The following is an 18650-nucleotide window of genomic DNA, read 5'->3' as shown; positions in this document are numbered from 1 at the left end:
AATGAACAAGCATGAATTTACTTTTAATTTTTATTTGAAAAGGCTTAGAAATGTTTTCGGAGTATTTGTTCATTTTCTACTTTAGCGTGTTAAAACTCTTCCTGTGTTACAAGGACTTTGATCATTTCTGGATTTGGGCTTTAATTGTCTTTCTTGTCCTGAATATTGAGAATTCTGCATGGAAGCATTAGATACTCTTCAAAAAAGCTGTCTAAACAGAATGTGTTTTTATAATACAATGCTGAGATACATTTGACAACACCTTCTATACCCAGAAGTCATTGTTAAAGTAAAAATTGAGACTGAAAAGAACATGCTGTTTATCCAGCTGCATTCAACTATGAAAGAAAAATCAAAGAAATAGCAATTTTAGAATCAATATGAAATTTCCATTTTCCTTCTACAAACTCATAATCTGAGTTTGTGATGGATGGGTAGGATCTGTCATCTGAGCAGATACTCAGCTCTGTAATTCAGGAAATTGTGAACTATCTATGATTATGTAAAAATACAAATAAACAGTCTTCCTTTGTTGTTGTTTGGTTTTGTGTAAATTAAACTTCATTTTAGTACATCTTTCCATCAAGGCCTTAGCACCAACAACAGCCGACTCATGTGAATATAGTGATAGCTATGAATAACACAGGGGGGAAAAGTGGGCTGCATTGGCCTATCTGGATGACTGAGCCAGTGATTGGAGTCATGTGCCTGAGTTTCTTGGTGCCAGATTTGGAATAGGAGATTTGTAGAAGAGCCAAAATGAGGCACTAAAAGAGGACTAGCCAAATCATTCTTTTAGGAAAAGCTTAAATTTCAACAATAGAGAGACCAGGTCCAAATACTAAGAGTTCAGAACTTGGCAGAAAACAGATCAGAGCAAAAGAAGTATGAGAGTAAGAAAGTATATTGGTAATGAATAATGACTACAAATAGTAATGGATATTTATGAGTTGGGCAGAAAGACTAATAGGGTCTTGTGTCAGTGATTGGATTGGTTCTTTTAAAGAACAAGGAGTATCATGGACACTTCCTTATTGTCAATCCTTCCATTTTAGTGAAGACCTCAAGAAATAGATTAAAAAAGAACAACAAAAACAAAAAAACCTAAACAGATTATACGGCGGATTTCAGCCATTTGAAGTGATGTTTAGAAGGTAGACCATTTAGGAGTTCCATTCTTCATTTATCATCATGGGTGAGAGGGTAGACTAGCCATACTAAGATTACCTGGTTTTGAAACCTAGATATTCTAGTTATAGCTGTAGAACTTAATTTCAGTTTCCTCATCTTTAAAATGGTGATAGTAATATGATCTGCTACATGGAACTGTCGTGAGGAATAAATGAGTAAGAGATACGTAAAGCTCTTTCGAGCACAAAGTAATTGCTATGTAAACAGCTGTTATGATGTTATTCTTAAGTGCTATTAAATCAGTTTTGACTCATAACTTGAGTCAGTTCTGACTCATAGTGACCCTGTATAGAATTTCCAAGGAGTGGCTGGTGAGCTTGAACCACTGACCTTGAAGTTCAAACAACTTTGCAGTCTGACACATTAGCCCACAGCACCACACCAGGACTCCATTATTATTATAGGATGAAGCATATTGGGCAAGGGCAGGGATTCCTGATTTACATTTTTTTGTTAGGTGCCTTTGCATTGGTTTCAATTCATAGCAACCCTGTATAGGGTTTCCAAGGAGTGGCTGGTGAGTTTGAATTGCCAAACTTGTGGTTAGCAGTCTAGTGCTTATCCTATAGCACCACACCAGGACTCCAGTACTGCATTTAGGCAAGTAGTGAATACACCTTTGTTGTTGTTGTTATGTGCCATGGAGTCAGTTCCAACTCATAGCAACCCTGTACCAGGTTTCTGAGACTATAAATCTTTATGGGAGCAGAAAGCCTCATCTTTCTCCTGCAGAACAGCTGGTAGTTTCGAATTGTTGACCCTGAGGTTAGCAGCCCAATCCGTAACCACTATGCTACCAGAGCTCCTTGAATACACCCTAGAAATAGGCAAAGTAGGTGGTCTGCTGATGCAGCCAACTGTCCTAAGCCTAGTTGTATCTGGGAGATTTCTGAAACCTTGCTAGGCTCACTTCCTAGCTTTTTCCTTGCATTTAATTTCCTCTTTTCTGGCACCTGACCATTTCAGCCTGCAGGCACACAGCACCCCAGGACAGCAGCACCCTTGAAATGTGTAAATATTTGAGTCTCTATTTCCCATGCCTTTCATGAGTGTTATAAATATTGTATCTGGGATGTTGGAGGGTGCCATGATTTGCATAATCATTGCATTTGGACTTGGAACCAGTAGCACATATACTGTTGGATGAGGGAGAGACTGAGGAGTACATATGGTGGAGCTTTCTGCTGGACTAGCTGGGGTTGGAGAGGAAGTATGGCAGATGATTGTGATTTCCAGACTGGGTGTTAATTTCCTGAGTAACTCTGTTGTTGTTATTGTTGTTGCTAATTGCACACAAGTTGATTCAGACCCATAGTGACCCTATATAGGGTTTCCAATGAATGGCTGGTAAGCTTGAGCCACCAACCTTGTGGTTCAAACAACTTTGCAGCCCATCACATTAACCCATAGAGTCATACCAGGACTCAGGAGTAATTCTAGGCAGACCCTTAGTGTCAAGATCTGTTTTCTCATATAAAAGATGTCGTTTCCTTTACTGACCTTTTTGGTTATCTGATTATCTAACCAACTTCTTTAACATCTTATTTAGTAAACAAAGCCTTACTGAGAAGCTGTATATTTATAAGTTGCACTTAACAACAACAACAACAACATGAAATTAAAATGCTAGGTGTCCTCAAGCTATTCAAGGTACTTTAACTCTCAGTGTCTGAATTTCTCATATGTGAAATGAAAGGGACTGAATAACTTTCAGGGTAAGGACTACATGTTGTTGTTATGCATCAGTTCCACCTCATAGCAACCCTCTGCAGGGCTTCCAAGGATCAGCTGGTGGACTTGAACCACCGGCCTGTGGCTTGCAGTCCTACAGCATCATACCAGTTCTCCATAGGATAACATAGTAAAGCTTAGAGGACAATCTTAGTAATAGGGTCTGTTTTTCTTATTCTTCTCCTTTCTATCTCTTGTGATGGTGCTTCTAGAAAAAGCAATGCCAGGTGATACTATCAGGATGAAGAATTTTATCATTTGAACTTCCTAAGGACTAAAGAACTGTATGTTTCTGAAAGGGCAGAAATGAATTTCCTGTATGGGTCACTGAATGATTGTACTCCAGAGAGAATAGTAACGTAAAGGCAGTTTGTCTGATACTGAAGGAGAGATGTAGGATATCTTTATTTCCGGATCCAATAAGGGTGAACCAAGAAGTCACAATGGGCTGAAGGCCCAGCTGTGAAGCTAGAGGTCTGGATGGCAGAATTCCATGGATTGTTCTTGCTCTGTTAGGATCTGCAATATGAATAGACCTCAGTTGATCCAGGAATAGACTTCCTTTTGTAACCGTGAAAAGAGGAAGCTGGAAGGAGAGGTGTGTGTGCCTGGTGTAGATGGGAGAGTTTTGTCTTAATTTAGGGAGAACCTGGGTATCCTTGTCTTGTTTGGGAACACAGAAGATTCTGATGACATTTGAAATGAGAATTGTTTGCGTTTTGAGTAGGAAATTCTTACACATTCAGTGAAAGGAAAAAAAAAAAAAACACACAAAAAAGCCAGCGGTCAGTGTACCTCAACCCGAGGCATACTTCCTGTGTAGTGGTCCCGAATTGATTCTGCAGAGCACAATTGCTGCATTTATTGAACTTTTTATTTACTAAGGAGTGGACAGTAGCATATGGGAGCAATGACAATAGTCGACTGATGAGAAAACAAAGAAATTCCAGTATTCTGCTGTTTTGAAAAAAGTCATTCAGAATTTAGTCATATTGGTTCAGCTGTTGTAACCAAAGACTGATAAGATAATAGAGGCCTTTGTGGTGGTTTTGTACTGAAATCCTTTATCTTTATGATGCACTGGGGCCCTTTAGAGTGGAAAGCTTTTAAAACTGCTGTTGGACTCAGAACTCAAGTTAATACTGGGACAGGGACGCCTTTCTCAGACAGTCACCACAAAGTAGTGCTTATCAGGGAACCTTCTAATAGATTGTTAGTTTCTTCAGTTTACCCTGTTTATTTTTTTGTTGACTTTTTTGCTGCCCTATTTTGTGACATTTAAAAGAAGGCTGTATCAAAAAAGGCCAATGCTAAACGATGGTCTGAACTTGTGAAGTAGAAACATCACATTTCATCTGATGTGTGAACAGACTGCAGTGTAAGACTCAGCAGATTAACCAGGCTATCTGTGGGCAGAAAAGATCAAATGCAGCTGTCTTTGATGACTACCATTGTATTTTGGCTTTCTTCTCAAACAATGTCCATTAAGAAAGAAAGAAAAAAAAAATTAGAACTAACCAGGGAATTGACTCTTAAGAGCTTTTCTTTTCAACTTTATTTAAAATCTTTCTGGATTGTTGGCTGAGTTCCTTGATTGATGTTACTTTGGAATTACTGTTAAATGCTTTAATCTTTCTAGGATTGATGTGGAAAAGTATATCCCCATCAGAGCTCCATTCCAGTGTCATTGCTCTCTCCTCCCCCTTTCACTTGAAACACAAGACACTTTTTAGTTAAACAGGCGTCTTGTCATTTCACAATAAGTTCTATTAACTTTATTAATGGAGTGTGTGTAGGGACCCAGTAAAGGAGAATGATTTGCTAGAAGGTACCACAAGGCATTTCTAGAGAATGCCATTGGTTAACTGTAGTTATATTTTTCTTGGCAAGACGTTGTGTTTAAAGACCATAGAGTGAAAAGCAGGCAGAGAAATTGACATAATTGTATTGGTCTGTCTTTGGTCACGCTGTCTGTCTGTCTGTCTTTGTCTTTCCATTGCTGTGTTTGTTTCTGTTTCTTTTTCTTGTTAGAAAAAAACGTAGTTGTCATCACCTGGCAGTGGTTCACTTTCAGGGATCAGCCAGCAAGAGACTCACCTGTTGAAACATTTTATATTGTAAAAGTCCTGGGCATGAGGAGATTGTAAAAGAGGTGACAGATCTCTGCTGAGGGTTCTGCAGTTTGTAGACCTTGTCCAGATCTGGAGTTTTCAGGGATTTCTCAATGCCCAGTCTTATATCTAGCACTACTAATTGTAATTACATATACCCATACTTCATATGGAGACAATTAACTTCTGTCAACAAATGCAAAGAATAAGATGAAAAAAACGATACTTCAAATAAATTTTAGACCTGATTTTTCATTTTCTATCAAGAAGGACATCAGTCTAATTTTCTTAGGTTTTTTTTTTTACTTAAATTCTTATCTACTTTGAAATTTCTATGTTGGTTTTGGATCTGGAGACAGGTAGTTATAGTTTGTTAAAAAATTTTTAAAAATTAAGTATTCTAGTTAATGTTTTTTCAAGTTATTAACAATTATGGCCAAAAAAAAAGGGTAGAGAGCTGATTTTGAAACTGTTATAATGAAAGATAGTATTTGAAAACTTTTGATGAGGAAAATTGCCATTCGTATTTACATTTTGAAAAGTGTTTCCTTATTTACGCACTATTGACTTCCTATTGAGACTCAAAATTTTAAGTACAACTGGTAAAGAATTCAATGGATCAAATTCAGTAAATCTGAAGTCACTGGAATAAAGGTCCCTAAGGAAAAATGTGTCAATTTTAAAGGTCTTTCCTAACTGAAGACCATTTTGTGATAGAGCCAAAGGTTAATAAAATCAGTAGTGAATGTAGCAATTTTACAGATAAGCTATTCACAACAAGTGTAGTTACTTGAATAAAAAGCTAATTCAGTTCTAAAATGCCACATGCAGTAGCAGTGAATAGCTGCTTTTAGGTGCTTTCTGGAGAAGGATAAAATACAGAATGACGGCACTCTTCTCTTCCAGCGTCCCTGGCTGCCAGTAAATTGCTGTGAATGGGGCTGTGGGCTGACAGGCTCTATTAAGACAAACTGCCTTTCTCATCGGAGAGATAAAATAAATCAGGTGTTTAGTCAAATTAAAATACTTCAGCTGGAGCAGGCCCTAGGGAGCACTGATCCACCTGACTAATCTGAGAGAAACTCAAGACAGATGTGGTTTGGGGATAAAGACGACCCCATGGAACAAAAAAAAAAAAAAAAGAAGGAGAGAAAAAACATACTGCTCTGTCTTTGGAGTTGGAGAATAGATAGAGTTTATAGTGGAGAGTGTCAGATGCACACTATGTGTGATATTGGATAAAAGCAGGCACGTTGACTTGTGGAGAGCCTGTGTACAGAAGCTTTTTTGCTGGTTCGCTTTTTTGTGGCTTATGAAACTACCACTGTTTTTGTTTGGGAGGCAGAAGAGGCAATTTTCTGGTAATGCATTTTAGAGAATCATTTTAAGACCGTTTGAAAGATGTGAAACAGATGATGTTAGGCAGCTATTAATGACCTCTGCTGGGATGGGCAGGGCCTCTGACTCTGATCTAGCTTTTTCTACAAGTCAATTTTGTCAAACCTCAAGGTATAATTTTAAACGGGATTTTCTACATAGAGTCGTTACCTCTTAATACACTCTATATGGTCTATTATTTTCCTTAACATGACTTAACCATATTTGTATGCCCCACCATGCCCCATAGTTCATATACAGTTTCAGCAACTTTAGCACTTGTAAGTTTTTTTTGTTTGTTTGTTTGTTTTTTTGCCGTGGCAAAGTTTCATGCTTAATTAAACTTTTTTTTTTAAAAAACAAAAAACAAAAAACACGAAATTGCTTGTATTTAAAGAGTGGCTGGTCATTGTGATTTTTCAGACTTGAATTTATTTCATTCCAGTGGCCCAAGCTATAGTGATTAATCAAAACAAAAATCCAACACCATAAGTTTTTAAATGCCTGGCTTTAAACTAGTATATCTGAATAATACAATGGGTACATAACAGGAAAATGACCACATACACACACAAATTAGTCCGCTAGAGAACGTAAGCGATTTTTATGGTGTAAATTAATGTCTCCTTAATTTGCCCCCTACAGGCGACATGACTTTATATAAATATAACTCACCCATTCAGGGGAACTTTAGATTTGCTACAATATTCATTTCATTCTAACTTCACTTGTTAAGCCATTCATATCTATCCAGAATATTTATATGCTCTTCAAGCTTAAGGAAAACATAGTGAGAACCTACCCGCTACTCATTCCGCTGCTGTTGAGTTGATTTTGACTCATAGTTACCCTACAGAACAGAGTAGAACTTGCTCTGTAGGATTTCTGAGGCTGCAGATCTTCACAGGACTAGAAAGCCTTGTCTTTCTCCTGAGTAGCGGCTGGTGTATTTGAACTGCCAACCTTGTGGTCAGCAGCCTAATATTTAATCTACCCTTTTCAGTCCGATGAAAAACTTGAGATGTTCTTGAATGTTTTCAATGAAACTCTTTCAATATGATGACTTTAAAAAAAGATTTCAGTTAAATGGTTTTATCCTAAACATTCAGATATTCTTATACATTTATTCATATCTATGAATATTAGCATTGGAAGCACAGTGTATATATAGATTTCTTGACATCACTTTGAGCAGGAGGTTAAGAAGTCATTTAAAGATGTTACCCACAACATTGAACCTATACAAAAGTAGGTCTTTGTAATTCTTATCAGATGTGCTTTACATGTATGTATGTGACAGTTTGATTCATGTGTCCCCTCCCACTTTGGACTATAAACTGCATGTGTGTAGGGACTGTGTGTGCTTTTACTTGCCATTATATCATTAGCTCTTAATGTAGTACTCGACATAAAGTTACCAAGGAGTGTTGGTGTGCAGTGGTTAAGCAACTCAGCTGCTAACTAGGGTTAGTGGCTCGAACCCACTCAGCCAGGTCTGTGCTAGAAAGACCTGGCGATGTTCTCCCATAATGATTGTCTAGAAACCTCTATGATGAAGTTCTGCTCTGTCAAATGCGGTCACTGTGAGTCAAAACTGGACTGGAAGGCACCTAACAGTAATAGCAATAATGTTGCTACCATTCAAGAAATGTTAATTGAATTATGAATGAGTGAAATACGTATATAAATAAATTTCATACTTTTTCTTGATTTGTATCTTCTCATTATTGTAATATTGATGTGGACATTAGTCTAGCTTGTCCTTCATTTGAAAAGATTTTAGTATCCCCTTCAAGTTCCTGCTTTTGTGTTTTACTACATTTCTAGATTGAGAAGTTGTACTTTTTACTGAGCTGAAATTCCTACTGTTGAAATTAGAACCTATGTTCTCTTAGTAACATTCCAGTGTCTAGAAACAACAGTTGGTCACGAACCTTTAGACAGTATTTGTTCCCTTATCAGTAGAATACATTTTTTCTGACATTATTTTACTTTCTTTCTCTTTTAATGGTAATTTTAGGCTACCTTTTAGCTCTTTACGAAATATTGAGTGGTTTCTGTAGTTTTGCTTTGTTTTTAAAGCTGAGTTAACATTAAGAATCCCAATGTAATTAGTTCTAAATGTGGTAGCTTCTATACTGATGTCAGTCTTCACTTGTGGGAGTCATATACTACCAAGCACCCTATATAAAGGCACCTTTTCTCCTTGGGGCCACTCAGAAAAGAGGACCACTTTTAATTAATATGTTTCTCAGATTGTTCTGGTGCTTTCTTAGAAAAATGAGTGTTGTTTGGTGTTTTTTGTAGGAAGTTGGAAGTCTCCCCTTCCACAAACACAAACAATCAGCAATGTTCGTCCCCTTTGACAGCTGGTGGCATCTTTCTGAAAAGCTTGCAAATCATAGATCATTTCTTCATCTTGAAACCTGTGTGGCTCAAATACAGCGGGTTGAAATTCTTATCTTATGCGGCAGTAAAATGCTCTAATTTAGATTCACAAAAGGATTCTGTACCCTTTACTTAGGAGAGCTGTGCAATTTGCCCATAAAAAGACTGTTCAGCACCATTAGTGCATACCATAAGTGTTCAGTGGCATCATATTCATTAAACAGCATATCCTTATGCATAACCTTTTCAACCTCGAATGTGTTTTTTCCCTTTGAAGAATGACAAATGAGAAAAGGGTGAGGGAGCCTCCAAGAAACATTGTTGCCTTTAAGGATGAACTTGGGAGCTTTCGAATGATCTCCTAATAGAAAAAAAGAAAAAAACAAAACAAAACCCTAAACCCCCAGAATCAATCCTTTCTTACCTGTACAAGTTTTTATTTTCTCGCTGGATCTTGTTCTATGGCTAAGAGATCGACTCCTTTCTTCTGAACTTCAAAGACAAATATTTGCACAACAGGAAAGAAAAAAAAAATTGTTAGGGCAAAATTTTCCCTAATAGAAATTGCCAGAAACTTCATTAAGTAATATTTATTAAGCACCTATACTACGCCTGCTATAGTTCTGTAGGGTAAGCACTACTGGACTGCTAACCACAAGGTTGGTGGTCTAAACCCACCAGGGTTGCTGTGAGTTGGAACTGACTCCATGGCACTTAACAACAATACTATGCCTTGGATATTGTGCTAGTCACTGAGGATAGAAGCAATTAGACTATTAATACAATCCATAATTGTAATCTTTGTCACTATAAAATAAATTACCTTTGGAGGAGGAAAGAGTGTGTGGTTAAAAACAGAATGTAGTAGGTCAGCTGTTTTGTTTTTTTGCTTGTTTGTTTGTTTGATTTTTGTAAGGGCAAGAGGGCGGAGTAAGTGAGAATTTTACTGGTGACAGTACTTGTTCTTGGCATGGACAGAGAGTAGCCTTAGCTTCTATCCCATGACGGTAAGTATTCAGTGGTGTTCTTGCATTCCCAATGACATCCATGTGTCTCAGGTCTTCAAATGTCTTAGGACAAGCCCTTTCTAAATTCTGCCTGTCTTTCTCCAGTTCACTCAGGCTTTCCTCAAACTTTTGAGATCTCTTTTCCTGCTTTCATTTTAGGTACCCCTGAGAGCCTGGCAGAAAAAGAACGGCAGCTCTCCACCATGATTACCCAGCTGATCAGTTTACGGGAGCAGCTCCTGGCAGCGCATGATGAACAGAAAAAACTGGCAGCCTCACAAATTGAGAAACAACGGCAGCAAATGGACCTTGCTCGTCAACAGCAAGAACAGGTGAGCCCGGCAAAAGGAGCTGACCAACTGGAGATGTGGAATGTGCCAAGCTCAGCGAGTAATCGCACTGATTGGCTTATTTGTTGTACGCTTTCCTTTTTTTAAAAAAAAAAAAAAGGGAGAAAAAAAGAAGCCTTTTGGAAATCTGAGGTTCTCAAGAATACTGAGGGTGTATGGGGAGGACAAAGAGAAACATCACACTAAGCTGACAGTTCTGAATGACACATTGTTTCAGAGCATTTGGATTTGGTTCATTTTTCAGGGGTGGTGGTGGTGGTTGTTGTGTGTCATCGAGTTGGTTCCAACCCATATAGGGTTTCTGAGAGTGGCTGATGGGTTTGAACTGTCGACCTCGTGGTTATCAGTCCAGTGCTTATCCTATAGCACCATACCGGGGCTCAATTTCTCAGGGTACTTACTCATAAAAATGTCCAAAGCAGTCCAAGTGTAATTTAACCGTGGACAAGTCACTTCTCTCTCGGCCTTACTTTGCTCATCCAGAAAAGAGACAGGTCTCCGTGGACTTCACTTCCTTCATCTAGAAACACTGTGGAAGGTATTTCAGCTCTCTGGTTCAATGGTTTTCTCCAACTTTAAAACTAGGGTGACCATCCAGCTCAGTTTTCCCAGAATAGCTCTGGTTTATACCTGTTTTCTAGGGTAATTATTAATTCTTCCCCTACTCTACCCCCACTTCCACTTTAAAAAGTTGTCTTGGTTTGGATGATAAATTATATGGCCACACTATTTATAGCATAGGTAAATGATTGAAAACAAATCGGCACATGTTTCCTATAAGAATTAGACTTGATTGACTTAGAAGTGAGAAAAAAGGAAAAAATAGCACCATTTAAAAGTATACCTTTTTAAAAGTAGATCATTTTGCCAACTGCCCTTCTTGTCTCAGAAGAGTACATTAATCTAACAACAATAATTCCCTGGTGCCTTAGATCAGCCAAACCCAAATTAATGTGCAGTTTTTAGGAATCTGACATTATTACTGGAATTATCTTTTCAGTTAAATGTATTTTATAGGGGTATATAGAGCAATATATGCTCTGTTGATTTTAATGAGTTGTGACGTCTGGTATTTTATATGCTTGAATATTTGCCCACATGTAGGAATATGGACTCAGCCCCTAATGGAAAATAACATAAAGGAACACTGTAAAAAATCAGAAGTTAGAATGTCATTTAGCCACCTAGAGATGACACAGTAATTAACTATTGACACTTGTGAATAAGCTAGCACAAATTAATCTTGACACATTTGCAGACGAGTGATATCTTACAGTGAACACTTTGTAATTATATTTCAAAATGAAAATTAAATGACACTTAAAACTAGGTTGTCATGCTCAATGAAGCGAGCATGTAGCTCAACCGATTGGCAAATAAAATTCAGAATTTGAGCCACATGGTGCTTATGTACCATACTTCACTGTGTCAAACCCATACGTCTAGAGTGGATGATAGTAATTGCACTGTGGTGTTTTGATGCATTTCTATGTAGCACTTTATCATTTAGGAGGGGCCATCAATATTAGATGCCTTTTGGTTTTTCACTGGTCTGCTAAGAGGAAATAAATATTCAGAAGATCCAGCAGCCATACCTAGACCTGGAGAGTGAGTTGTACATTGCTGATTTGAATGGTGGCAAGCAAAGTGGGCTGTTGTAACCTGATTAAATATTACTTCCATTTTGCCTATAAAGTTTGAGAGAAGAATGGTGCCATTTCTTGAACTGTAGCCTTTCCTAAGGACAGTTTTATCATGATTTCCAGTACGAGCCAGTCTCCACCAGAAAACCACGGGCGCAGACCATCATGTTGGTATCTTATGTTGAATGAAATGTGTTTTAAATGGTTCCTCCTGCTCTGGCCTCCAGCACCCAAGAGGCTCAAGAAGTACAGCTGGAGGCTGAGCCACACTCGTTTCCGCTTTGAACACTGCCCATTCTAGACTATTAAGTCTTTTGTAACTAAGAAAACATAGTAAGAAAGGATAATCGTTCTTGCTCATACTGTTTGTTCCATGACACCAAATCCTTCTAAGCGATCCCTGGCCACTTTCTCTGTGGCCTCCTAGCTCTGCAGAGAGTGTGTTCTCACTATGGAACATTCCCTCTGGACTTCGAGTAGCAGCGGTTCAGATTTGGGAACAATAAGTTGCCTACTGCTAGAATTACACTCCATGTGCTATTCTTGTTGTTGTGGGCCGTCAATTCGGTTCAGACTCATAGCAACCTGGTATAGGGTTTCCAAGGAGTGACTGGTGGGTTTGAACAGTTGCCCTTGAGGTTACAGTTCAGTGCTTATTCTACAGCACCACACCAGGACTCCTACTTCATAGTTGTTGTTGTTAAATGCCATTGAGTAGGTTCTGACCCATAGCAACTCTGTATAGGGTTTCTGAGGAGGAGCTGGTGAGCTTGAACCACTAACCTTGTGGTTCAGAGCGACTTTGAAATCCAGTGCATTAACTCACAGTGCCACACCGGGACTCACAGTAAACACCATTATGTTAAACTTCATAGTAAACACTATTAATACAAGGAAGTTGTTTGTGCTCCTGAGAGGCCAATTGGTCTCTCAATAGGATTTGTCATGACAAGGGATGAATATTTCTTCTTAAAGACCAGATGACCCACTAAGATGTTGAATTTGATTGGTGGGTGAAACAAAGGAATATAAAACTTGTATATGGATCCTTGTATGTATTAATTTTGTAAAATTAGATGTATTACATTTATTAACAAAATGCATTTTCCTCAAGAAGGGATACGGATAACTGTTAGATTACAGTTTTTGTTGTTGTTGTATGCCTTTGAGTTGGTTCTGACTCACAGCGACCCTACGCACAACAGAGCAAAGCACTGCCTGATTCTGTGCCTTCCTCACAATTGTAGTTACATTGCTTCCATTGCTGCTGCCACTGTGCTAATCCATCTCTTTGGGAATCCTTCTCTTTTCACTGACCTTTCACTTTCCCAAGCATGACATCCTTCTTCAGGGTCCGATCCCTCCTGATAACATGTCCAAAGTATGAGAGACAAAGTCTTGCCATCCTGGCCCCTAAGGAGCATTCTGGCTGCTCGTCTTCCAAGTCAGATTTGTTTTTTCTTCGGGCAGCTCATGACACTTTGAATATTCTTCTCCAACACTATAATTCACTTGCATTAAAAATAATAGTTTTGCATGTTCTTAAAGGAGATCCGGTAGCATAGTGGTTACGAATCGGGCTGTGAACCTTAAAGTCAGTGGTTCAAAACTACCAGTCGCTCCGCGGAAGAAAGATGAGGCTTTCTACTCCCGTAACGATTTACACCCTCGGAAACCCTGTACAGGGTCGCTATGGGTCGGAACCGACTCGAAGGCACTTTAAAACAACAACAACAATAATACTTTATATATCACATGCAACATTGCAAACAAGCTAAAAAATTATTACTTTTTAGTGTGTTTTTTTCTACTTCTTTGATAATATTTGTAAGTGCATCAGTTCTGAAAAGTTTTACATTAGAAAAGACTTCACAAAAGTAGAACATATCATACAAAGACTATTTTTCCTGTCTTTACATATAAGTTAAGCATTTTAAGAAAATTTATCTGGAGTTTTCCTGTATTCATTTCCCAAAGATCAGATTTCCAAATTCCCTTTCTTTCCAGATGACCAGTATAGGCAGAAGTGCACTGCTCCCAGATACAATTCAAGTGGTTGTTTTTACCCCCAGATATAGATTTACGAGCAAGCAGAGTTATGGCACCTGGTTGAAAATGTTTCTTTTCTCCAACTTTCTGTACCTGCTTTTCACATTTTATAGGATCTCTTTCCCATAGAGGTACAGTACAGCATTCTTATAATACCAAGAGAGATACCTGAGGTAATGGCAAAGGTATGTGCATTTCATTTTAACTTAATGAAACTTTATTTCTGATAGATCGCAAGACAACAGCAGCAACTTCTGCAACAGCAGCACAAAATTAATGTCCTGCAGCAACAGATCCAGGTCAGTGTATTTTATTACTCTCATCTGATTATACGTACGTACTTTCCTCCTTGAAAATGGAATTTAAAATGCTGCCAATGCATCCTTGTCTTATAAACAGTACCAATCGCATGTACACAATTGTATAAATAAGAAATAGGAAACTTGACTAGACAGTGGTCTAAGCATTCTTCTCTTGTGCATAAGCAGAATAAATTTTATCTGTCATGCCTTCTGCCATTTGCTTAAAACACACTAATGGAAACCTAATTGTTTCCAGGGTAGCGTACGGATACTGTTTTTATAGTCACAGCCCATTCTTTGCTTTGCATTTTACCATCAAATAATATTAGGGAGAGGAGCTTACTTTTACTTAGGGCGGTCTGATTGGGCCAATAATGAGAAGAATTTTATGACTTGGGAAAAGTCTGGAAATACTTGATTTATTCTGTACCAATTATTAACTGCATTCCTGCCGCTAGGTGCTGAGGCTAATATAAAGATTAGTGAACAGCAGACTGTCTTCAAGGAGAGTACAATCTAGATAGGAAGAAAAACATTATAATGAATATTTTAATATGATTTAACCTACTTGTGGTCAGGTACGCAGCAAGGGATAGATCACAAAAACAGAAATATGGGAAGGGACAGTAATGGTATGGTTTCTGCCTTTTTTTTTTTTTTTTTTTAAATGCTATGATTATTTCAATGAATGGCTATTTGAGATAGTTAAGGTGAAAGTAGTCTCCATTTCTGAATGGGAGCATAGGTTTGTGACTTCCAGAAGGTCTTCAAATCAGGAACTGATTGTCTGGTGATTACTCCTCAGGTATAAAGATCCCAGAACTATATGCACTTCACCAGAGACTCTTGTTTCCCTTGGTTGCTGTGGATATTTTCTAACCTGCTGGGATCTCTGATTCAGCCTAGTAGGAACAACACATTCTCAATTACACGAGGGAACTTCAAAAAAGTTCATGGAAACAATCAGAACTTCCTGTGTTTATTTCTTAAATCAGTAACATAAAAGCATACTTACACTAATCTTCTTTTTGATGAAAACTTAGTTCCTTGCTTCATTTTGTTAATCACACGACATAGTCTTTCAGGTAGTAGCCACAGCCTTTTAAATACTTACAGATTTGAGTCCTGAAGAAATAAATAAACCTAATTTGGAATTTTTTCCTACTGTCTCTTTACTAGGAGGTTTTAGATGGTGCTTTATTAGTTCTGATTCTATATACTATACTAAGTCTATATGTCTCAAAAGAAATGTCCCAATAAAGAAATGAAATGCTCTGATATTTCTGACTGTCAGTCTTTTGAAATCTTGGAATAATTATTCATCCAGATATCTCTTTTATGATCCATGCTGAGATCCTTAATTAAATAACTGTCCAGGTGTTCTCTTGTTTTGCCCTTGTTAGAATTTTCAGTGGGCCTCCTACTGCTAAGTCACGATTTTTAGCCTGTGGCTTCCTATAGTTTTCTCTAGATCTCTCTTTAAGAACTTAGTAGGTGTTAAATAACCTGATTATTTAGTTCTGCTTTTCCTATTTGTGAAGCATGGATAGAAGGAGTTTTCTGAAATGTTTCCATATCAGTTGCTTCTTTTTGTTTTTAAGGCCTCTTTATTCTTTATTTATTTCTAATATATTTCACTTCATGGTCCAGTATTATTCATATTGACTGGCTATCATAATTGATATTTGCCTGGGTACTGAAGAACTCAGATGAAAGGCAACCAAATCAGTTTAGAGTATTTTTATGAAATATTACTAATGATTAATGATTATATCTAATTTCATAGTATAGTTGTAATTTAACTACATGAAATTGTAGTCTTCTGTTCTTAAAATAGAACATGATCTTAAAATAATAGTCATTGGAATGTTCTGTTTGAAAAATAGGAACACTTTATTTTCAAACTTTTTAAGTTTGTTTAAAAAAAAGTATGGATGTTTGTCATTTAAAAATTGAAAATGAATGAAGCTATCAGCATTTTAATTCAGCAGCATAATATATAAAAGGAGAGAGGGATTCAATGTGTCAATGTTACATTCATTGTAGAAATAAAGAACTCTTTGTAACAGGAATTCATATTTAAAAAATAACAAGAAATAGTAAGACCAAAATTACAGTTCATTGTATCCTGAGCTACTACTTAACTATATATTTTGGTAGTTTTTGTCTTATTGTTATGAGACCATTCAAAGAATTTTTCAAATATTGAAAAGCATTCTTTACATAAAACATATTCATTTCTAACAAGAAGCCAAACAGGTATTTGATATTCAGACTCTTTAAGTTACTCTTTTGGAAGGGGGCATGGGTTAACGATAGTCTCAAATATAGTTTTTGAAAAGTCATAGATGTAATCAAATTTATAAGAGATAGTACTGCTAACCTAATTTTAATATTTTACAAGCAAATTATGTAATTTTAGGGATGCTTCAAACATTCTTCTATCAGGAAAAACAACGTTCTCACGTTTGAAAACAAAACAGGAAAAAAAAAAACAAAACCACAAAACGATAAAAGAAAAAAAGAAAAATCCAAGTTAAATAAAAACAAAACTTGACCTCACTTCTTAAAGCTAATGAATGCAGAGTTAATCAGACCAAGATTGACATTTTTATCGTTAATTTGAGTCCTAGAACCTATTGGCTAACATGGTCAAGGAGAGTAAGCCATGACAATTGGCTATGAATATAATGGTTACATTCAGCATTGTTCTTCTGTTTTAGAATGCTGACTTCTGAGTTAGTGCTGTTTTTGAGGGATTTGCAAGATTTCAAAGAAAGAAATGTAAGCGTGTCTTCTAAACTTTTATAAGAACTACACATAAACACATCTGGGCCTGTTAGAATGAAGATCTGAGTGGTTTTAGCAAACAGAAAAACAGTTTTCATTAGCGATAGGAAAGGATAGGATAAAGATAGTATTATAGAAGTTTTCATGCTTATTTTATTTTTAATCCCTTAGCATATGGACAGATAAAAATAAGTTCATTTACATTTATGTTTCTTCTTTTAATAAAAAGTTTCACAGCTAAATTTTGAAAGATACACTTCTAAGACCATGTAAGCTATAATTAAAATGTTAGGTGGATAGGTTTATGAACTAGTGTATTTGTATCTTTGATGAGTCCGTTTTTACAATTTGCAACAGCAGGATAATAATGAAAAATGATTATTAAAATCCTTTAATATTAACAAATATTTTGGAAGGCTGTTTGGTTAGTGAATTCGAATCCTTCTGTTTGTGCTTTGGGGAAAAGATTCTACTAATTATTATATATTAACTAATTCTCCCAACATGGATCAAAGAAGATGTTAGACAGTTTTGTATTTTGAGGAAAGAAATAGCAGTTTGTATTCATCTTATGGAAAGTACAAAGCTTAATACATCATGAAATATGGGTTCCTAAAAATTGGGAATGTTGACTCTTATGCTGTAATGCTAAAGACACATGCATATGTAAGCTTCATCCACCTTACATTATATTATAGTATCCTAACAATTTTTTTGGCTTGTGTTATTCATGAACTTGTAAACATAATTCAATTTTAACCCTTAGGACAGTTGTAAACAGATCATATTTACATTATTTTGAAAAACTATTAAATGTAAGACTAACTATTCTAAGCAAAACAAAAAATATTTTGTAAATCCTGATTTATCTCTGTATTCATTCATCTAACTTCATTTGACCATGCCATGAGTTTTGAATCTAGAGATAGTCTTCATTGTCACAATATACTACACTTTTTGGTTTCGATAGCATGTCAATAAGAACAAAGGCATTTTTTCAGCTAGAACTCTTAGTCTTTGCAAGACAAATCAGCTCATTAAAATATCTCTGTGAGAAACTTACTTTTTCCAGACATGAATGGTGTTATCCAATTATTCATGTCTCTTCAGATCCCAATTTTTGAGTTTTTCAAGTGGTCTGTATTGTGTGCTGTGCAGGCGGTGTTCTCTGCTCACATCACTGACTGGAAAATAGTCCCTTACGAATGGACGCCTACTTGGGCATTTGCCTTTCTGGATCAGGGCGATGATTCTGTTAATGCAGACATGTACACCTTTTTGGGTGACTTGAAATTGTTAAAATTTAAAAATGATTAATATACAATGTCCATTACTCTCCCTTCATTTAATAAATGCATCATTTACATGCTGTTTACTTTTCCCAAAACCAAGTGCCTTTTTCTTCATGGAAGCTTCACTTTATTCCTATGAGGTTCTTTTATTTTGTTTTTAAATAATATAATATTTTCTAATTTTCTTATTAATTTATCCCTATGTGTTCTTCGGTGTATTTTGTGTATTCTGTGTGTTTCTCTGGGTGTTTGTCACCTGCTAGAACGTTATTCAAGTTGTGCTCTCCTTTCCTCTTGCTTGGTAAACAGAATAGGTACTAATATAAGCACGAAGTAATTGTTCTTAAAACCATTAAGCAGATTAATTCGAGTTGTAGTTTCACCTTTTAAGGTAAGCCTTGCCTTTTGTTTCCTTCAAC

General features: G+C 36.7%; 1 protein-coding gene across 5 annotated transcripts in view; it reads left to right on the top strand.

Annotated features, from left to right (window-relative positions):
* The window catches only part of SOX6 (SRY (sex determining region Y)-box 6), a 691777-nt gene that overhangs the window by 411892 nt on the left and 261235 nt on the right, over positions 1-18650 (top strand). For all 5 annotated transcript variants that reach the window (XM_006865785.1, XM_006865784.1, XM_006865786.1 and 2 more), the window contains 2 exons: positions 9965-10137; positions 14078-14146. In XM_006865785.1, coding sequence (XP_006865847.1) covers positions 9965-10137; positions 14078-14146 — 242 coding nt within the window. The remainder of the gene's footprint in view (positions 1-9964; positions 10138-14077; positions 14147-18650) is intronic.

The sequence above is a fragment of the Chrysochloris asiatica genome, unplaced genomic scaffold, assembly GCF_000296735.1.
Source record: "Chrysochloris asiatica unplaced genomic scaffold, ChrAsi1.0 scaffold00083, whole genome shotgun sequence".
Taxonomy (NCBI): Eukaryota; Metazoa; Chordata; class Mammalia; order Afrosoricida; family Chrysochloridae; genus Chrysochloris; species Chrysochloris asiatica.
Note: the sequence above shows the minus strand (reverse complement) of the source record. Positions and strands in the feature narration are given on the sequence as shown.